Genomic DNA, 23,646 nt, shown 5'->3' on the forward strand with positions numbered 1-23,646 from the left:
AGTTTTAGAAGCTCAGGATGCCACAGCATACAATCTCATCCAAGAGTGCAAATGTAATTTCAACAGAGCTTTTTGTGAAAAATCTCCAACACACTTAATTTCGTTTCATATAAGGACAAAAAGTGTATATTTATCTGATTGTTAATACAAAGAAAATAGTAAGTTTGATGAAGTTGGTGAGAAAATGATAGCAGTTTGTTATTGCTAGGTTCACTGTTGTTCTTCAGTATAAAATTCTTTTCAGAATAATTTTGAACGTTAGCTTCTCATAGTGGTGCAAAATGTGTCAAAGCAAAATCCTGTAGCAGTTGCGAAATAACTGCAAGGTAACAGCTCAAATAGCATATAAAAAAAATCATTTACTAAAATTTGAAAAATGTCAAAAATGAAAAATGTCTGCGATATGAACGTGCTTAGATGATCCCAGATAATATGTTTGCAATTGAAGTTTCAAAGGTTTCCAAATTCACTGCTGTTATCCTCATTGCTTTTACAATTGAATACAAAAGCCATAGATTCTAGCTACAGGTAAACAGTTATGAATTGATAACATATAACTCTAATGGCTAAAACTCTCACCCCCTTAAAAAATCCCCTGCAAAAACATGCAGACGCAAAAAAAATTATGGAGGAAAAACTGGGAAAACTTTCAATGGTCCCTGTCAACAGGATTCCCTGAGATGATCCTTTTGGCACACCAGGACTTGCTGATCCTCAGTTTCTCTTCTCCAGGTATTTTAATTTGTTTGCAGGAGGCAACTTCTAAACTCTGACTTGTTGGCTAAAAAGAACACCTCACAGTGACTTGTGGGGAAAGTAACCTTGCTTTCTTCAAGCTTTAGGTTTTTTTCTACTGCAGAAAAACAGATACTGTCTCCTTCAGATGTCTGAATGCTTCTGGCTATCTTGTTCACACCCTTGAGCTATTCAGCTACCTGTAAGCCAATCATATAGTTATTAGCAGGCAGAAGACCTTTGTCATGGACAACTGGTGACCACTCAGGCACCACTAATAGCTAATTGCTGCTGGCTGAGTCTCCCTTTCTACACATACCCTGCCTCCAGCTGTTTTGCTGTAACCTTCCCCAACTGCTTGAACAAACAGCAGTGTAATCAGCACTTACATTCTGTGATGGTAGCTTTTTCAAAAAAAAATAGTATAGCAATCCCTTCCACAATCCTTGGATTTTAAAGCAGTCCCTTTCCTATTTCATAGGAAGATATAAACATAGAAACAGAGGAACAGGAGTAGGCCATTCAACCCCTTGCCATTCAGCCTGTTTGACCATTCAATGAGATCATGACTTCTCTGTGGCCTAACTTCATAGAATCATAGAATCCCTACAGGGTGGATGCGGGCCTTTCAGCCTATCAGGTCCACACTGACCTTCTGAAGAACATTGACTCAGACCCTGTTCCTCCTATAGTATCCTTGTAACCCCGCATTTCCCATGATAATCTATCTAGTTTGCACACCCCTGGACACTTCAGGCAATTTAAGCATTTTAAGATGTCCAGTACCTCCTCCTCTGTATTATGGTCATTTTTCAAGATATTATTTATTTCCCCAAGTTCTCTAGCTCCTATATCCTCCACAGAAAATGCTCATGCAAAATGCTCGTTTAGTATCTCACCCATCCCTTGTGGTTCAACACATAGGTGGCCTTGCTAATTTTTAAGGTGTCCTATTCTCTCCCTATTTACTGTTTTGTCCTTAATCCCTTTGAATTCTCCTTAACCCTATCTGCCAAAGCAATCTCATGTCCCCTTTTTGCCCTCCTGATATCCCTCTTTAGTGTACTCCTATTGCCCTTATACTCTTCTACTCCATGGAAAGGAAATACAAATTATCCAAAAAAATGGCATCTCTGAGGATTGACAACAGTGTAGATCTCAGCAAAAGAGGTGAAAGGGATTTAGTAAGAGGGGAAATAGAATACAAGAATAAGCTCGCAGGGAACAGACAAGCTGATTGTAAAAGCTTCCATAAGTATGCAAAGAGGAAAAATGTAGGTGTCTTATAGTTAGAAAAAAGAATTCTGTGAATGAATAAGAAGTTTTAATGGGGAAGAAAGGGATAGCAGGCCAATTACATCCAGATTTTGTTCTGTTTTCACAAAGGAGGACACAAATAATGTCCTAAAAAATGATGAGGAACGCAGAATCTAGTGGGCCACGGAACTGAAGGAAGTCAGTACTAGTAGGGAAATGGAGTTAGGAAACATGTTGGGCCTAAAGGCTGATAAAACCCCAGGGCCCAGTAATCTACATTGCAGAATACTTAAGGAAGTAGCCCTGAAAATAACGGATGTATTGATGGCCATCTTTAAAAATTCTATAGAGTCTGGAATAGTTCCAATGGATTGGAGAGTATCTGATGTAACCCCATTAGTTAAATAAAAAAAAGGTAGAGGGAAAACAAAGAACTATAAATTAGTTAAAAACCAAAAGAACTGCGGATGCTGTAAATCAGGAACAAAAACAAAGTTGCTGGAAAAGCTCAGCAGGTTGGCAGCGTCTGTGGAGGAGAAAATAGAGTTAACGTTTCGGGTCTGTTGACCCTTCCTCAGAGAAAGGGTGTATGTGTGTGTATAAATTAGTTAGCCTGACATCAGTGGTGGAGAAAATGCCAGAGTTCTTTATAAAAGATTTCATTGCCGAACACTTGGACAACTGTGACAAGATCAGACAGAGTTTGCATTGATTTATAAAAGGGAAATTGTACTTGACAAATCTACTGGAATTTTTTGAAGACGTAAGTAGTAGAGATGATAAGGAGGAGCTAGTCAATAAGGTTTATTGGGATTTTCAAAAATCTTTCAATAAGGTTTCATTTTAGGGATTAGCATGGAAAATTAAAGTGCATGGGATTGGAGGTAGTGTACTGACAAGAATAGAGAAAAGTTTGGCAGACACGACACAAAGTGTGGGAATAAATGGGTCTTTTTCGGAGTGGCAGGCAATGGTTAACCACAAGGATAAGTACTTGGACCCCAGCTATTCACAATATACATTAATGATTTAGATGAAGGAACTAAATATAATATCTCCATATTTGCAGACGATACAAAGCTAGGTGGCTAGGAGGAGGATGCAGAAATGCTTCATGTGTTTTGGATGGATTGACTGAATGGACAAATGCATGGCAGCATAAACGTAATGTGGATAAATGTGATGTTATTCTCTGGTAGAAAAACAGGAAAACAGATTATTATTAGAATAATGAAAGGTTGGGAAAGAAAGAATTGCAACAAAATCTGGGTGACTTATATACCAGTGGCTGAAAGTAAGCATGTAGTTGCATTGTGCAAATGGGATGTCAGCTTTCATAGCAAGAGCATTTGAATGTAGGAGCAGGGATGCCTTGCTGCAATTGTACAGGGGTTTGGTAAACCACACTTAGTGTATTGAGTATGGTGTTGCTCTCCTTATTTAAAGAAAAGCTTTTTGGCTATTAAGGGAGTGCAATGAAGATTTACCAGACTAATTCCTGAGATGGCAGGACAGATGTATGAAGAGAGTCTGACTTAATTAGGACTATGTTCACTGAAGTTTAGAAGAATGAGGAAGGACTAGACATGGTAATACAAGAAGGATATTCCTGATGACCAGGGAGTCCAGAACAGGGGTCACAGTTTAAGCATATGGAGCAGGCCATTTAGGACTGAGATAAGGAGAAATATACTCATCTAGAGAGTGGTGAGCTCATGGAATTCTCTGTCCTAGAAAACTGTTGAGGCCAAAACATTGAATGATTTCAAGAAAGAGTTAGATATAATTCTTGGGGATAAAAGAACATGAGGAGAAACCAGGAACAGGGTACTGAGTTGAACGTTCAGCTATAATCATTTTGAATGACAGAGCAGACTCAAAAGGCCAAATGGCCTATTCCTAGTGTCTATATTTCTATGACAGGTGTTAAGCTAACTGGCTGATAGTTTCTTGCTTTCTCCCTCCCTCCCTTCTTGAACTAGAGGTTCACATTTATGGTCTTCTAATCCACTGGAACCCTATCAGAATCTAGCAATTTCTGTAAAATTTTGACAAATTCATCCACTGTCTCTCAGGCACTTCTTTTAAAACCCTTGGAGTGCAGTATCAGCCCCTGTCAATTTATCTGCCTTTAGTTCCATTAGTTTGTCATATGTCAAAGTGGTTTGTCCCTCGTGATACAGACTGTTACAAAGCCTTTAGTCTCATTAGCGACTTGTTTGTTTCTTATCTTTGTAATGTTTATAAATTCCTCTACCACAGCTACTGATGCAATAAATTGATTTATTTTATCTGTTATTTCCCTGCTCCCCATTATTAATTCCCCAGTTGCATCCTCCAAGAGCCATAGAGTTGTACAGCATGGAAACAGATCCTTCAGTCCACCTCGTCCATGCTGAGCAGATATCTAAAATAAATCTAGCCCCATTTGCCAGCATTTGTTCCATATCCCTCTAAACACTTGCTATTCATTTACCCATCTAGATATCTTTTAAATGTTGTAATTGTACCAGCCTCCACCACTTCCTCTAGCAGCTCATTCCATGCACGCACCACACTTTGTGTCAAAAAGTTGCCCCTTAGGTCCCTTTTAAATCTTTCCCCTCTCACCTTAAACCTATGCCCTCTAGTTTTGGACTCCTGCACCCTGGAGAAAAAACCTTGGCTATTCACCCAATCCATGACCGTCATGATTTTATAAACTTCTATCAGGTCACCTCTCAGCCTCCGACACTCCAGGGAAAATAACCACAGCCTATTCAGCATCTCCCTATGGTTCAAACCCTCCAACCCTGGCAACATCTTTGTAAATCTTTTCTGGACCCTTTCAAGTTTCACAACATCCTTCCTATGGCAGCGTGACCAGAATTGCATGCAGTATTCCAAAAGAGGTCTAACGAATTTCCTGTGCAGCCACAACATGACCTCCCAAATCCTATCCTCAATGCACTGATCAATAAAAGCAAGCATACCAAATGCCTTCTTCACTATCCTGTCTACCTGGGACTCCTCTTTCAAGAAACTATAAACCTGCATTCCATGTTCTCTTTATTCAACAACACTCCCCAGGGCCTTACCATCAAGTGTATAAGTCCTGCCCTAATTTGCCTTTCCAAAATGCAGCACCTCACATTTATCTAAATTAAACACCAACTGCCACTCCTCGGCCCACTGGCTCATCTGATCAACGTCCCGTTGTACTCTGAGGTAACCTTCTTCACTATTCAATTTGGTGTCTTCTGCAAACTTGCTAACCATACTTCCTGATGAAAAGCAGTGAACCCAATACCGATCTTCATGGCACACTGCTGGGCACAGGCCTCCAGTCTGAAAAGCATCCCTCTACCACCTTTGTCTTCTACTTCGAGCCAGTTCTGTATCCATATGGCTAGTTCCCCCTGTATTCTATGTGGTCTAACCTTATTAATCAGTCTGCCACGAGAAAGCTTGTTGAATGCTTTGCTGAAGTGCATATAGATCACATCCACTGCTCTGCCCTCTCCAATCCTTTTTGTTAGTTTCACACTTAGTTCAGCAACTCTCTTTCTTTTCATATAACTGTTAATGCTTTTGTTGCCTGTTCTGATATTTTTTGCCAACTTACTTTCATAATCAATTTTCTTCCTCTTTATCATGTTTTTTATCATCTGCTCCTAGTTCCTAAAAAAATCCCAATCATCTGGCCTATTACTCGTTTTCACCCCGTTCATTGCCTTAGCTTTTGCTGGGATGCTCATCTTTGGCACTTTTGTTAACCATGTGTGGTTCATCATTCTCATTGACTACTTCTTTTTGACCAGAATAAATTTTTGCAGTGTTATGAAATATCTGCTCAAATGCCTGTCCCTGCTCATTCACTGACTTTTCCCTTAGTCTATTTTCCCACCTGTTTTAGGCAACTTTTTCATCATACCTTCTTGATTACCCTGTTTTCAGACGGGAGCTAGACTTCCACAAATTGAATTTGAAACACTTCTCTATTACGAATGCTACCTACTTATGGATCCTTAACTATAAGGTCTCTTAATAATCCTACCTCATTACACGTTACTGGATCTAAAATAGCTTGTTCCTGCATAAGTTCTGTAATGTGCTGCTCTGAGAATAATCCTGGATGCACGCTCCAAAATCATCTTCAATGTTACCCTTGCCCATATAAGTTATCCAATGGGCAGATTAAAATCACTGAGTACAAGTGTAGCATCCTTCTTCCATAGCAGATGAGAAGCTGCTGCTCCTTGGTTTTCTCTGTCAGTTGGATGATTTCTTTTTCGTTCACAGGGTGTGGGTGTTGCTCATTAGGCCAGTATTTATTTCCCATTCCTAATTGCCATAGGGCAGTTAAAAGTCCACCGCATTTCTGTGTGTCTGGATTCGCTTGGAGGCCCAGGTAAGAATGCTTGTTACCTTCCCTAAAGGACATTAGTGAACTAGATGGATTTTTATGACAATCAATAATAGTTTCATGGCCATTATTAGACTCTTAATTCCAGATTTTTATTGAATTCAATTTCCACCATCTGCCATGGTGGGATTCAAACCCAGTCCTTCAATTATTTGTCTAATAACAATACCATGGCAGAAGCCATCTCCCTGGCCCCACGCACATACCTGGAACACCTGGATAACAAGGACACCTACGTCAGACAATTTATTGACTTTATCTCTGCCTTCAACACCATAATTCCAACCAAACTCATCTCCAAACTCTGAGACCTAGGACACTTCTCCCCCATCTATAACTGGTTCCTCAACTTCCTAACCCACAGACTGCAATCAGAAAGGATAGGTGACTATAGCTCCTCAACAATTCTCAACACCAGAGTCCCATAGGGTTGCATACCCAGCCCCTTACTATACACCTATACACTCATGACTGTGTGGCCAAGTTCAGCTCTAACTCCATTTACAAATTTGCTGATGACATCACTGTGTTGGGTTGGATCTCAAACAACAATGAGACAGAATACAAGAAAGAGATAGACAGCTTAGTGACATGGTATAAAGACAATAATCTTTTCCTCAATGTCAGCAAAATGAGGGAGCTAGTCATCGACTTCAGGAAGTGGAGTGGAGAGCATGCCCATGTCTGTATCAATGGTGCTGACATGGACATGGTTGAGAGCTTCAAGTTCCTAGGAGTAAATATCACCAAGAGTCTATCCTGGTCCATCCACATTGATACTACGGTCAAGAACGCACACTAATGCCTCTGCTTCCTCAGAAGACTAAGGAAATTCGGCATGTCCACAATGACTCTTACTAAGTTTTATACATGCACCATAGAAACACCATCACAGCTTGGTATGGCAACTGCTGTGCCCAAGATTGCAGAAAATTACAGAGAGTCATGAATGCAGCACCAGTACAGCACAGTCCATCACCAAAATCAGCCCTCCGTCCATTGACTTCATGTATGCATGCTGCTGTCTCAGGAAAGCAGCCAACATAATCAAGGTCCTACCCCGGTTATACTCTCTTCTTTATTCTTCCATCGAGCATAAGATACAAAGGTCCGAAAACACATACCGACAGATTCAAGAACAGCTTCTTTCCAACTTTTATCAGGCTTATGAATGGAACTCTCATATATTAGAGTTGATCTTTCTCTATACCTTCTCTGTAGCTGTAACACTATATCTGCATTCTTGTTCAATTACCCTCATGTAGTTATATAAGGTGTGATTAGTCTGGTTAGCGCACAAAACAATAATTTTCATTGTATCTCAGTACAGTGACAATAATAAGTCAGATCAAATCAAATATCACTAGGCTATCATCTCCCTGAAGTCTACCAGTTTCTTTGAAATTTACCTGTTATTTTATCAGTCTTGCACTTCACTCACCTTCAGCTGCACTTCTTGCTGCAAAGCTTCATCATGTGAAGGGGGCAGGTAATGCAACTTTACCTTGCACTTCTGATGAACAGCAAAAGAAACAGCAACACTGACCTTAACCACAGCAGCAACAGCAATAACAACTGCCTTCTCCTCAGCCACATGCTGCTTCACAAGGTAGGACAGAAAGGTAGAGATCCAGCTGCAAAGGGGACAAATATAAGCAGACATCAGTTTCCTCAACATGCATGCGCACTAGTGCCTCAGGAAGCTAAGTTTTTCAAAGCAAGGTTTATGGCATCTTTAGTCTCCTGACCACTATTGGACCTTGCCGGTTATCATCCGCTCTCATGAATGAGATGCTTGACACAAATACTCCGAGCACCTCCTGCTCCCAACGCTGGTCTTGTCGTATAGGCTTCTTCACCTCACAGGCCTCTATCCTGTCAGGCTGCTGTGGACATGAAACAACAACAAAAAGAGTCAGGTATCTCCCTGTTTCCCAATCATAGAGCGGTAGCATATGAAATGTTCTACTGGGCTAAAATCCAGACTAATGACTTTCTTGTTAAATGCACTGCTGATTCATTTTACATATAAATTGGATCTCCATTAGAGGCACTATAGGATAAAGTTTGACATTAGTGCAATCTGCACTGTTCTACATTGAAAACCTAATGCCACTTTAGAACTTATGTATCTCTGGCATCATTACATTTCAATCAAGAGCTCTTTTCTTCACATTGCCTACACTTCCTAATTCTTGGATTGATTTGTTTTTGTTTGCAAAATGCTGCTCTAACACATTGATTTATATGTTGCAATAAACAAATGAGACAGGCAAATGTAGGAAACTCAAAATTTAACTAATACTGCTCCTCAATTATTTCTGTATGTCCTCACGAATCACCCACTAACCTCCAGATTCAACATATCATTCTCTGCCACTTCCGCCACCTGCAATCTGACCCCACAACCAAGGATATATTTCCCTCCCCACCCCTATCTGCCTTCAGTAGGGACTGCTCTCTCTGCGATTCCCCTGCTCCACATTTCCCACCAGCCCCACCAACCCTGGCACCTTTCCCTGCAACCGCAGGAAGTGCTATACCTGCCCCTACACCTCCCCCCTCACCTCCATCCAAGGAACCAAAAAAACCTTTCACATCAGACAGAGGTTCACCTGCTCATCTGCCAATGTGGTCTACTGTATCCATTGCTCCTGATGTGGCCTCCTGTACATTGGTGAGACCAATGGAGGCTCGGAGACTGCTTTGTAGAGCACCTGCGCTCTGTTCGTGATGAACAACAGCGCCTTCCTTTCGTGAACCACTTCAACTCCCCCTCCCACTCCCTGGGTGACATGTTCATCCTGGGCCTCCTCCACTGTCACAATGATGCCAGTCAGAAACTGGAGGAGCAGCACCTCATATTCCACCTTGTGAGCCTACAACCTAATGATCTCAATGGGGACTTTACCAGTTTCAAAATCTCCCCATCCCCAGCCTCATCCCATGACCAACCCTCCCTCTCATCCCCACCTCCTTGACCTGACAGAACCTGTCCATCTTCTCTCCCACCTATCTGCTCCTCCCACCTCACTGACCAATCCCCACCACTGCCTACAAGCACTCACCTGTCACCATCCTACTTACCTTCCCCAGCCCCACCCCTCCTCTCTCTATTTATTTCAGAGCTCCCTTCCCCCTCCTACATTTCTGAAGAAGAGTCCTGACCCAAAACATAGATCCATTTATGCATGAACCACTCTCTGTGTAAAAAAGTTGCCCCTCATGTCTTTACTAAATCTTTCCCCTCTCCCCTAAAAAATATGCCCCATGGTCTTGAAGTCCCCCACCCTATGGAAAAGACACCTGCCATTCACCTTTACTGTACCCCTCATGATTTTATAAACCTTTATAAGGTCACGCCTAATTTTCCTTCCTGAGTGGACCTCTGAAGTTCACGAATAGTAGTAACTTCTGGAAATGGAAATCATTCAGTGATCATGGTGAATGACATGTGGAGAACTTCCCAGCAGCTACATAGTCACGCAGCTTGGAGGGAATGTTACCAATTACAACTGTGTGGAATTTGTATATAAGTATAAAAGGTGTTTGGTAGTGGTATTTATTATTGACGTATTCCCTTTCAATGGCATGCAAGGGTTAAGACAGTTAAGTGGAAAATACTTGTTTCTTGTGATGAGGAAAATATATAAAGAATTAATTGTGCTCAACCAGCAAAATTGACCTAAGATTTTTATTTTAATTATGCCAACTTCAAATTCCACTGGTTTGGAGGAGATGCAGTTAGTTGTTGAAACAGTCAGGCCAACTTTCAAGACCCGTGTTATTTCGTCTGAAGATACTGATTTGCTTCATTGACTGTGAGAGGTTGGAAAATATAGCCCAATGTCTGACAAAGCTGTCAATGCTTGTGTATATGTTGGTGGATCTGAAGATAATGTATTTCATAAAATACTATTTACTTTCATAATGGTGTCCTCCAATTTTGTGTAATTAAAAGAAATGTGTGGATTTTGTCCTTTCCCTATTCAGATATTAAATCTTTCCCCTCTCCTGGCTGTCTAAGAGATATATTTAATAGCTTCATTTAAAAAAAAAGTATTTGAAGAAAATTTAATTACTCTGGTATGGCCAAGATTTAGAGAAAAGTTCATTTTTTTATTTGGCTTTTATATTACATATTTTCAGGATTATAAGAATAATTCCAGAATCCAATTGTGTGAGATTATTACAGCTTTGTTATAAACAAGAAAATAATTAATCAGCAGTCATCTTCCTGTGATTTGAATTCTTATCTTTAATGAATCTTCAACCAATTCCAGGTAAAATGAACAATTTTCTGCAATGATTTTCTGGTTATTTTGGAAGGGAAATAAAAGAAAAACTTCCAGTTTTACAGCCCTGTTCACAATTAGTGTATGTTAAATGCTTTACATCTGAAAAAGCTCTTTGTAGCATTGCCATTCTTAATTGAAGGTAACCATCTTCTGCAAGTTCCCACAAATGACAATGGTGATAATAACCACATAATCTGTTTTACTGGTATTGTTTAGGGGAAAATCATTTGCTGCAACATTAAGGAGAGCTCCCTGGTTGTTCTTTCAGTGATGTCATGGAATTGTTTAATCTACCCAAAGTGCAGATGGAATCTTGGTTTATAGTTTTATCAGAAAAACGGATAGTGTGGCACACCCACAGTACTGTACTGGAGTAAATTTTGAGCTCAAATCTCTGATATGTATCTTGAATTCTCAGATTTCTGATTCAGAGACAAGTGTGCCATCAACTGAGTCACAGCTGACACAAGTTTTTTGATGGAAAGCATCACCAAAAGTAGAAGAATAATTATGAGGATAAAACTTTAACAAAGCTATTTTACAAGTTGTTTGAAATTTGTAACCAACTAGAAGTCTGACTGTACCACAATATTCCAATATTCTTTGTTTTTTGTAGACTGGTTTTATCACATTCCTCAGAAACCAACCAAAGTTGACAAGAGTCAAGTGCAGCTTCCACCAACTTCCCAGATCCCGGGTTTGAGTAAGCTTGCAGAGCCTCACAAGGAGATCACCTTTGACAGCCGTAAATTATGGATTAGGGACACAGATTCAGACTATGTAAAATTAGCCAAACAAGGAGGCAGGGCAGGTAAGAGGACGAGCATTGTACCTGATGTTTGATACATAAAATGACTACAGACAAAATTTGCCCTATATTTTCTTCTCATGATAACAACATTGGAACTTTATGATGATGCATAGACCATCTCAATGGTGAAGAATGTGTATCTTTTTAGTATGTGAATGATGGATAACTGAAAGGTTGAACTGATCTTGTGAGAACTTTACAATTACCAAATTTATTACACTGTAACCTATCCAGCCCAGAATTCAAAATTTGGAAACACTTGCTGCCTGGAATTCTTTCCAGCAGCTCTTGCAGCTCTCAGATTCACCAAGTCTAGGAATAGCAAATATTGTATCCAGGTATGGGCCTAATTTATTTGGGAGTATGTTGAATTGGACTTTCCATTGCCATCCCATGAATGCTTGCACATACAAGAGTGTCATGTCAAGTTGACTACCTTTGATGATGTACCAGGTATGTCCCATCTAATGTCTCATTCACACAAAACCCAAACCAGATGGAAATGCATGCTTCAGTCAAACAGCTCACCTTGGTTGAGCATATCAAGTTATGAAACCACTTGTGGTACTGTATCGAAGTTCCATTTTATTAACTAATGTGCTCACCTTGGCTGCTGTTGCCTCCCAAGTTTTACTGGTAAAGGCAGGAGACTTCCTTTTGTCAGCCCATCTCCTATTTCCAGCACTGCCTCTGCCAAACAAGTATTTCCAAGGTTGGCTGGCTCAACTTTAACAGGCACCCACTCCTCCTCAGCAATGAAAGTCACGTCTCTGGAAGTAGTATTTTACAAGGAGTGGGAGGAATGTGAAGCTAAGCATTCTCCTAATTCTCACCAATTGCCTCAAGGATGAAAATTCAGCCCTAGGTCTCTGATGTGGAGATTTAATTAGCCATATTTTTTGGTCAAAGTCAGAAACATCTAGACCAACAGAAGGAAAAAAGACTTTGCCTAAGAAGCTCCAGTAAGCAGAGACCTTGGCCTTCTTACCTGATGAACAGTGCCCGTACTTTATTATTGCATCTTGACTGAAGTGGAACAAGGGAAAGCTGCTACTGAGAACATAAAACAGCAGTTAATTCATCCTCCAATACCTCCGCTCTTCTTTTCACTGGGCATAAAATAGATTATAGAAGTGCATCATTTCAAACCTTTACCTCTTCATCCCAGTGAAAAGAAAGTGTAAAGAAAACTTAAGAAATCCTGTAATCACATGGTCTTTTGTAACCACAATCCTTTCTTAAGAATAGGTATCTAGATGAACGTGGGACTGGGTGTAGTTATGTATGTATTTGGGTGTTGAATAATAAACAATTTAAAAGAAAATTTATTTGTTCATTGCTGGCAGTCACACAGGGGTTAAAACATTTAAAAAAGTCTCTTTGCTGACTTGAGATTGGAGAACAGGGGAACCATCCTTTTCACCTCTCTCCTGTTCATAACCTGTTGACAGTGCTGATTTTAGTCTGGACCCTCTGACTTAATACATTCATGCATTATCCAATTTTTTCAAATGAATGGTTTCGAAAATGAATCTCAATACTAGTTTTACGTTTTATATCTCAGGTACATATTTACATCTAATTCTCACATTTGTGATTAGGTATTCTAGCATTATTCGATAATCCAGAAAGTTCTAAAATCTAGAAATGTCTTGATTCCAAGAATTCCAAACTGGAGAGGTTACAGCAGTGAATTTTCTAAATCTCAGAAGGACTGTTCACCAATTCGTAGAAATCGACAGAGAACAAGTGAAGCTTAGATATACACCTTAGGAAATTGTTCTCTTTTGTAATGCACAATCATATCTTTATTTTTAAATTTACTACAGCAGATTTCTGGATGTTGGAGAAACATGGTCTAATTCTCATTAATTGAATTGTATGACAGCTCTATTGTTTATATTAATAAATAGTATGGGTAATTTATGTGAATTTTAATTTATGTGTTCATCTGAATAGCAGTCTGTTCTGAGAAGTCTCAGTGACAAGGCAAACTAGCTTGAATTTCCTGCTGGAATTTTCATTCTTTTATATAGTATGAATTTGTCTATTTTGAACAGATAACGTCAGCTGGTGAATTTGACAAAAAATTACAAAACATTACAAAACACAGATTTAAAGTCTGAATTATAAAGTAAAGGTGAAGATTTGGCATTATTGTAGATGGGACCGCAGGGATATTGGTATTGACTCAGCATTTAGCATGGAGAAAGATGTACCATAATGCCAAACCCATCGAAGTAAGAGTATTATACAGCCACATGGATGCTTCTCAACCAGCAGGTGGCAGAATTGATCTGTCCTGATTGGGCAGAATTTTAATCCCTACAGAAAATATAAAAGAGCACCGACATGAAATGCAGAAGTTTGAGTTTTATTGTATTATTTTTCCATCCCTTAAGCTGTAATTATCAAAAAAAAAACAAAATCTGTGAGAGGGTCATTTGACAATAATGTCTGATCCCGATTTCTGTGCCAAAGATGGTGCTATTGACTCTTCAGTCAATGAAATTTTGATGTCAGATGGAAGAAGAGATTCTGGCAAACCAGTCCTTTCAATCTGCTGCAGATGATCTATTAATTGAATGGGAGAAATGCAGATTTCCTGCCAGGCATTTGGATCATTTTAAAATGTTTTAAGGTAGATTTTCCAAGGCTTGTCCTGACCAAGGTACCTATCCCACTATCAGTAAAATTTGTTAATATAGGGGCAGCATACCCATGTTTTATGATTTTTCTTGCCTAGTTGCCTCACTGTGGTAGATGTTACATAAAATCAGCTCCATTATGTTTGTGATAGTATAAGATTATGTTGTATAATGAAACTGAAACTAGGATAATATCAATGGAAAAATCCATGAAGATTACTGCAGTAAATAAGAATGTTTGATTCATCAGTGCAAGAACATTTTTTTTTTACCCTTTATGTATTTGTAGTGACTGGGACTAGGGCTAGGTGGATCTTATTGACTATGAGATACTTGATTGGAGTTGTTAACCTGGACCAATCAGGGAGCCCTGGCTGACAGATATAAACAGGTGATTCAGAGAGTCTCCTCATTCAAAGGACTGGCTCTGAGCTGGGTGATCAGAGGCCATGTACTGTGCACGTGTAAATAAAGGATGACCTGGTGATGGGATTCGATATCTGTGCGTAATTTCAGTACAATTTCTGCACGAAACTGTCTCATTTATGCACAGAGGTACAAAACCATAGATATAATGAGATATCATTTATCAGAACATCTGCAATCAAATAAGTAAGCCATTTAGAAGAACAATCTTTTTTACATTAAGCATATAAAAGAAGAGAAAGTACAGAGGAAGTAAAAGGTTTTCATTCCATTGTTTTTGTAAACTGGGTGTATGAAATACTTGGAAATGAATGAGAGTTTAAATTTAGCTACTGAGGATTAACCACTCTTCTGTAGAAACATTGGGAGATATTTTTGTTAAAGTATGAAACTGCTGCTAAATGAGTACATACTAATTTTTTTACAGTATTAAACTATGTTTGAAATTATTCTTTTAGCACACAGTTTTGATGCTGCTTACTAACTGACACTTGAACTTGAACCTACTAACATTTGAACTTGCCTGGGGCTGCTAAGATGGACATGTGGAATTAAAGCATTCAAGTAATAATTAGATACTCTTGTTTGTAGAACAACATGTATGGGCTTCATTCACCCACTTCTGCGAAAGTGTAATGTGTTTAGCTGACACAGAGCAGCATATTTTATGATGGCTCCAATTGAGAAGTCATTCTTGGACTCAGCACTGGAGGTTCTGGTATAGGAGGTCCACAGGAGGAGGAATGTCCCTTACCCACATAAAGGGTAGGGGTCTAACTTTCCTTTCTGTACTGTCTCCTGCAGCAGCCAATTCTACTCTTGCTGGCCTAATATATCATCCCATTCCTCCAGCAGACTAAGGGATACCATAGCAAAATGCCTGTGACCAAGCATTCCTTTTCTCCTGATCATTCCTATAAGGTGTCCAATAAAAACAGATAGCGCAACACTTATTCTTTTCAGGTGAAGTCTTCAGAGAATTTCCACAGTAAATATGGAATGTTGGCGAATTCTTGACCATGTCCCAGAAAGTCTCCTGATGTTTTTCAAAAACTCTTTTCAAACTTCTAACAGGTGATGAACAATAAAACCTTAATTTAAAATAGTGATTGAAATTTCTGCAATGTTATTCACTGTAATTTGTTATTAGGACATTAGGTCAAATGTTCACCAAGCCAACTACAATTCTGTACAGCCTATTAGTGAGTGCACACTGGCAATTTTAGTCCCTCGATGATCCAGATAGCATTGCTATCACAGACTTCAATTCCTTGACCAAATGCTGTTCTGTGTGAAATGGGCTAAACTTATTAAACCATATTTCACTTATGATTCCATTTCAGAGATTTTCTTTAGAGCCTAAAGTATCAGTTAAAAAAAACCCTTCTATGACCCCAGTATGGACTGCCATAAAGACCACATATTTTTAAAACTTTTATTTACTTTTGCATGTGGCCTTAAATATGAAAAGAATATTACTTTAAACCACAGAAACTGTAGAAGCAGATGTTGTAGTTTTAAAATATGTTACTGGAACTCGTTGTAAGTTGAACTAATACAGTTGACTTATTCAAGCATTGGAGAAGATACTGGAGACTGAATGGCATTGTGATGTTTATCCAGGGCAGCCTGCCCAGAGATAGTCTGCTTATTGTTTTTTCAATGACCAGTTGTGTGGGCCAGGAGTCAAGAACTCCTTGGCTCTTGAGCAGGTGGACAGCCTGTATGTGAACAATACAGGGGAAGAAAGACCACAGATTCTAAAAAGACAGTATCACTCTCTCTTGTTGTGGAGAAGTAGCAAAAAATTAGAAGATAGCTGGCTATTCTTGTTTGATTGTTTTCCTATACAATATTCCCTGTAACCAGTGGCTGAGAGACTGAACAATTGTGTGGCAACAGCTCCGTATCTGCAGCAAAGAACTGAAAGGACTTGGAAATAACATCAAAAATCAGAAGGACTTGGAAGAAGCATAAGGACATATAATTGAATCCTGTGAACTGGTGCTATTGAATTCTGTTCCCATGGTATTTTCGCCATCCATGAATTTTTTTTTAATGTCCATGTCTGTCTGCATGCATATGTAGGGATTTAAGAAGGGATAAAGTTATAAGTTGATCATTTTTTTTGCCTATGTTTAGAACTGATATTTGACTTAAATAATAGTTTTTTGTTAAGTACAGAAACCTGGTCAGTATTTTCTGTTAACCTGAGTTCATCAGACAGGAAAGTTGAGCACTTTGAGTAAATTGATTAAATATTTAACTTTTTCGTGACTACCCTATGGGTAGTGGGATCAAATATAAGCATACTGTCCCAAACCAGTCATGACACTGCACATACTCCCCATCGGGAGACATTCCGTTTGCTCAAATCCAAAGAATGTAGACAAGCATTGACAGAGCCAAGGCTTGGGCTTCACCAAGTATGTTTGGAAAACTGCAGATGTTTAATTGATTGAAACAGCAATTTAGCAGAGTTGCTACCTGATACCTTATCCAATTCATTCATGTGTATTTTGTAAGAAGGCAAGTCATTGCCTCATTGTCTGCTGGTGCTTCCTGTGGCATTTTCTTGACAGTTTTTGTCAGTGGTTTGGCATTCCCATCTACAATCAGGGACAGGGTGAAGAGGCATGTACAATGTTTACGTCAGCTGGAACAGGAATCAAATCCGCAGTGTTCAGTCATTCTGAGCCATGTGCTAGTCATCTAACCAACTAAGCTAACTTCTTCTCTATCTCTTCCAATTAGGATTCCCTTATTTATTTGGGCATTTTCTTACAGGTTTTGTTTTTGCACTGCATTGTTAGAACCACATCTGTGCAATGGAAAAACACTTCTTCAGTTCCATCATTGAGTCTTACCAAATGATTGATTATTAATAATGTTTTTGTACTACCAATCTATGTGGTTGAAATATAAGTATACAAAGTATTACAGGTGAGGGTTAATCAGCTGCCCTTTTTTTGCTCACTTCTCAATTGGTCACAACTATGATTTTTAATTTTCTTTTAGCAGCAACGATATCATTTAAATTAAAACATAGAGTGGTGGCACAGTGGTTAACACTGCTGCCTCACATTGCCAGCGACCCAGGTTTGAACCAGTCTCAGACAACTGTCTGTGTGGAGTTTGCACATTCTCCTCGTGTCTGCGTGAGTTTCTTCAAGGTACTCTGGTTTCCTCCCACAGTCCAAAGATGTGCAGGTTAGGTGGATTGACCATGCTAAATTGCCCACAGTCTCCAGGGATATGTAAGTTAGGTGATGTAGTTGTGGGAAATGCAGGGTTACACAGTTATGGGGGTGAGTCTATGTGGGATGATCTTCAGAGAGTCGGTGTGGACTTGTTGGGCCACAGTGTTGGGGTTGTGAAATATAGTCTGATAGGTCAGAAAAGAGGACCCAACTACAAGTCTTTCATTAGTAAAAGTAAAAGCAATTGTTTACTTACTAGCCCCAAGGAAAATAATAAAGTGCAACTGTATACATAATTGTAAACACAGGTATGAAGTTCAAAAATGGGGAGAGTCTCTTGTTCAGAAAGGAAGGTCATTGTAGGACAGTTTAAAAAGTGCTTAGAGTCCTTGAAGTGTTGGCTTTTAAAGTGAGACCAAGTTATATCTTCAATAATGATAAAATTTGTAGGTATTCTTGAATTCTTGATGAATGGATGCTTCTCGTCTGCTTTATCACTAGTTGCTGTTTTTCAGAGGGTCAGAGAAAATGCATGGAGAGAGTCTTCCAGTTCTGCTGTTAACAATCCATTTTCCTCTCTCCTGTGCCCAAAAGCTATCTCAAGTACAGTGCACTTCTGTATTCCAATGGCAGGCTACTTTAACTTTTCAAGCCGGATAATTTGCAGATAACTTTTATCTCAAAATGTAAAATTCTACAAATGTGCAACTCAACCAGGAGATACAGATCATGATGTCAATTCCTTTTTCTAACAATACTTTTGACTTAGAACTGGCTTCATGACATTGATTCAACCTGGTTAGGTAACTACTGTGGTCATCTCCAAAGAATATTTTCCTTTAAAGATGTTTTGGTCCATGAAAGTTCCCAGGTAGTAAAATTAGACAAAAGAAGTTGAAAATTGCTAATCCATTTTTAACACAATTACAAGTCTGACATAGAGATTTGACTTGATTCAAAGCTCCTGTCACCACACTTATCATTTTGAAGCTACTCACTTTACTTCCCCTTCAAAGAGCATATTTACTTTCTTGAGTGGCTAGAGCTGGACCTGAACCTGTACAAGACTTAGCTTATTGAAACAAATAAGAAAATAATTCCTTGCATTCATGTTGTTGCCATTCATGACTTCAAAGTTCCAACATGCTTGACAGCTAATTAAGCACTGTTGAAAGGTAGAGTCTCTAGTGTAATTTAGGCAACCATGCTAATAAGGTAACAGAGAAAGTTCCAAGCATCCTGTCTCATAAAACTGATGGAACATTCACTGAGGTTCTTAGTGGCTATTGTGACAAACCAAAAACATACATAAAAGAAGAATTTAACTTTCTTACTACTCAGAATGTTTTCGTCTTTTTGACCACTGATCTCCCTATTAGCAGTCAGAAGGCCTTGATCTTGGAAACCTAATATATAGCTGCCTCTTACAAGCCTGCACCTGCATGCGAGTATCAGGCTGTTTTGATGGAAATGAGTCCTGGCAAGGAGCAAGCTGGTGCCATATGTACCCTCATGTCATATTAATAGCATAGGAAATAATTTGCAGTGGTTTCTGGACTTAGACCAGGGTTGAATATTAAATAGTGAAAACAGGGACATTAACTAGAAAGGAAACCTGCTCAATTTTCCTTCTATTAACTAAATGGATGAAGAATTGACCATGCTGCTTTGCAGGTGTGTGGTCCTGTTTAATTGATGTTTCTTTAATCAGTGTAGCCAGAAGATCCAATATACCTCAGTGCAGGATCCAGATTTCAGTTTGTAGTCAAAACATTGTTAATATCAATTAATATTCTCACCTTTTAATTTACTTTTGCCTTTAAACAAACTCTAATTCTTTTGCATTTTTACAAATAACTAGATTTGCTGAAACATTATTCCCCTCCTCCAAGGAAATCATCCCCGGTTCCCTGCTCACAACCAGAATGGTTCGTGCATGCTCCACCGTCTTCTAAGAACAAGGAGTAAGTACATATATTTTTCCACATGTAGAGTTCCTTTTCTGATTTATAATAATGATCAAGAACTCGGAATTCTGTGGACAGTTTCAAAGTTTGCAGATATTGCAACTCTGGGAAGCCTATAAACTTTGAGGTATCCAGTGTGGAATTTCAAAAGGACATTGACAAGTTGGTGGAATACATGGTTAGGTGGCAGGTAGGAAATTCAATGCAGAGAAATATAAGGTGATACATTTTGGGAGAACAAATTTGGAGAGACAGTATGAAATAAAGGGTGCTACTCTAAATGGTCTATAGGAGGAGAGAAACCTTGATGTATACGTGCATAATTCAATAAACCTGGCAGTCAGATGGAGAGAGCAATTAATAAATCATACAGTTTTTTAAGCTTTATTAATAGGTTCATGAAGCTGCATCTTATGTTTTCTTTTGACTAAGTCCAACTTATGTCGAGTTCTTTGAAAGATTTTTCGCCAAAAGAACAAATGAGTTCTCAAGCCATATATTGTTGAACATGCTAAATTAGTTACCTATCCCACCATTATGTCATCTTTCACATCAATTCTGGCCCCATCTTACTATGCGCCATTACCAGAACAATTTGCCACTCAGCAGTTATCCTGGAATTTATTAACATCCATTACAGTTGCGCCATCATTAAGAGTGCATAGTGCAGCTGGACAAGCATGGTCAGTTTGGAACTGCCATACTCAGTTTCTGACATTAGCTCTAGTCATGGCAGATAGGATTAAATCCCTGTTGAGGTAGGTCAGATCTGGGTCTTCCTAATCCCCCATGAACAAGAATGGAGGCCATGACACCACACCAGCTTTGTCTGAGGTTCCACATGAGTCAGTGCAGTCTCAATCATCTGGAGGAATGCCCAGCAATGTAGGAAGAAGGTCAGTTATCTTCTGCACTCTGCTAGCATTAGAGTTACAATCTTTTCTCTAATACCTTAAAGTCACTCTATCTCTGCTACTGTACCCAATTCCCACCAAGGCTCATACTCTGACACTCATACCATTATCTGCAATTAACTGCCACCCATCTTAACCCTGACACTACTAACTCTGCATCCCCTCTGTGCTGTCTCGTCATCCACTTGGGACACTCCCCACCTGCACCAAAAGTAACAGCTGTGCTACTAATTACATCTGCCTGTTTCACATTCTAGGAAGAAAGCAGCCCCCAATAAACCAGAAAGTTTCAAGATGTTTGGTGGATGCCCAAGATTTTGCTCCCCGCCCTTATGTGGCAAGCATTCTTACTCCGACCGTTATTCTGACTCTCCAAGTGGCTGACTTATTGTGTCCAAACCCCTGGACTGGTATCAGAGGCTGCCCTTGACTTTCTGCACTGAGACTGTACCTAAGTGAAGGCTAGATGCCTTGACTTGACTGTGGACTTTGAGAGTCATAAAGTCATACAATTATACAATATAGAAACAGACCCTTTGGTCCAACTTGTCCATGCTGACCAGGTTTCCCAAACTAGTTCCACTTGCCTGCATTTGGCCCATATCTCACTAAACCTCTCCTATTCATATACCTATCCAAATGTCTTTTAAATGTTATAATTGTACCTGCATCTATAAGACCGTAAGACATAGGAGCAGAAATTAGGCCATTCAGCCCATCAAGTCTGCTCTGCCATTCAATCATGGCTGATAAGTTTCTCAACCCCATTCTGCCGCTTTCTCCCCACAACCCTTGATCCCAGTGACAATAAAGAACCTATCTCTGTCTTAAATATACTCAATGAACTGGCCTCCACAGCCTTCTGTGGCAGTGAATTCCACAGATTCACCACTCTCTGGCTGAAGAAGCTTCTCCTTATCTCCGTTTTTAAAGATCTTCCCTTTACTCTAAGTCTGTGCCCTCAGGCCCTAGTTTCTCTACCAATGGAAACATCTTCCAAACATCCACTCTGTCCAGGTCATTCAGTATTCTGTAAGTTTCAATTTAGATCAACCTCATCCTTCTAAACTCCATTGAGAATAGACCCAGAGTCTATATTGTAAATATTGTATTTATATAACCACTTTATTTTACTGCATTAAAAGTACAGTAAAAGTACAATAGTTAACAAATGCACGTTCAGACATATTTGCTGATAAACTAAAGGTAGGAAAATCATTTGCAAAAGGGATACAGGTAAACTGCAAAAAGATATAGAGAGGCTGAAAAAGTGGGAAAAAATTTGACAAATGGAGTATAATATGAGAAAATATTGTCCACTTTGGTGGGAAAAGTAGAAAAATGTACATTAATTAAATAGGGAGAAATTGTGAAACTCTGGGTGTCCTGGTACACAAATCACAAAAGACTAGCATGAAAGTGCAGAAAGTGGTTAGGAAAGCAAATGAAATGTAAGGTGAATAGAAAATTCAAGTAATTATGCTACAATTATACAAGGCGTTGATGAGACCACATCTCGAGTACTGCGTCTCGTTTGAGCATCTTATTTATGCCTGGACATAATAGCATAATAAGCAGCTTGGAGAGGATTTATTCAACTAGTTCTTGAGATTAAAATGTTATCCTCTGAGTCAAGTTTGGACAGGCTAGTGTTGTATTCAGTGGAGTTTAGAAGATCAAAAAGTTCTTATTAACACATTTATCCTACTTTGGTTAAGTTATTTTCAACGAATTTCATGCAAGTTTTCTTGCATTATCATCTAAAAAGCACTTCATGAACAACCTACTCTGTCCCCATAGCGTTCATCTGTTTGATGCTAACCCAGTTTTAGTACTGGCCGTAGCTGGACCACCTTGCCACTGCCTGGTTATCCTGAAATAGACCAGCAGCAGTGAAAGCAGTGTGGTCTTTAAATGGCTGTTGTGCACTTGAACAAGTGCTAGCCGTCCAGAGCTGCTCTGCATGATTTGTGACTTTTGCCCTGGACTTAGCATATAAGAGGAAATTGGCATCCCACTTTGCGAACAGGAATCTGGAGATCCTTTTGTACTATCTGGTGCAAAGAGTGGGGATGGCCTCCCATATCCCACAGGATTGATTGTAGAGGCCATGACACCAGACCCTGTCTGCCTGGTCTGAGGTTGTCACCCAGGCCAGTGTGGTCTCAGCAGTCAGGAGGAATGCACAGCACTGTAGGAAGAAGGTCAATGACCTTCTACACTTTGCAAGCATTGGAGTCACCAACTTTTACCTCGCATTCATTCTACCTCTGCAGTTGCACCCTCTTCCCACAAAGGCTCATGCTCCACAATTCTCTATAACATTTCCCTCACTCACTGTCACACACCCAATTCCCATACTACTAACCCTTCAGGGCTGCTGCACCTCCTATTCACTCACTTGGGACAACCCATCACTTTTCCATGCCTGCACCAGCATTAACAACTGTGCAACCACTTTCATCTCACTGAATGCCTCCTGTTCTCTCGTTCAAGGAGAAAGTAGCCCATAATAAGGCAGAAAAAGCCAAAGCAACTAGTGGGATGTCTGACATCCACCACGTTATGAGGCAATACTCCCACCCTGACCATCTCAAACCCCTAGACTGATATTGGAGGCTGCCTTTGACTTACTGTACAAAGAACTCCATAACTGAAGGGTGTCTCGCCTGACATGACTAAGCACTACTCTTCTCTGACCATGAGATATGGCCATCTGATTAAAGCACATACAGTGTGCCTGCCACGTCAGCTGCTGGCACTTAATGCAGGTATAACACTGATGTAGCATGGTGACATCCAGCCACATGTACACAAGTGTCACTGGTAATTGTTGACAATCACGATAAGCTGTCTAGCTTAATGTTCATGTTAAAAAATGAGGGATGGTAAGGCACAGCAGGACAAGGCAGAGATCCTGTGAGCATCCAAATAGGTGCAAAATATGTGACTGTTAGGAGAGCAAGAAAACAGCCTAGAGTTGTA

The 23,646-nt window shown here is 39.6% G+C and overlaps 1 protein-coding gene across 1 annotated transcript in view; it reads left to right on the top strand.

The window, feature by feature from the left end:
* The window catches only part of LOC125486675 (uncharacterized protein C7orf57-like), a 113,354-nt gene that overhangs the window by 20,405 nt on the left and 69,303 nt on the right, over positions 1-23,646 (top strand). Inside the window, exons 3-4 of the mRNA XM_048615255.1 lie at positions 11,312-11,506; positions 19,642-19,744. Coding sequence (XP_048471212.1) covers positions 11,312-11,506; positions 19,642-19,744 — 298 coding nt within the window. The remainder of the gene's footprint in view (positions 1-11,311; positions 11,507-19,641; positions 19,745-23,646) is intronic.

Source organism: Rhincodon typus, chromosome 2 (assembly GCF_021869965.1).
Source record: "Rhincodon typus isolate 14 chromosome 2, sRhiTyp1.1, whole genome shotgun sequence".
Lineage (NCBI taxonomy): Eukaryota > Metazoa > Chordata > Chondrichthyes > Orectolobiformes > Rhincodontidae > Rhincodon > Rhincodon typus.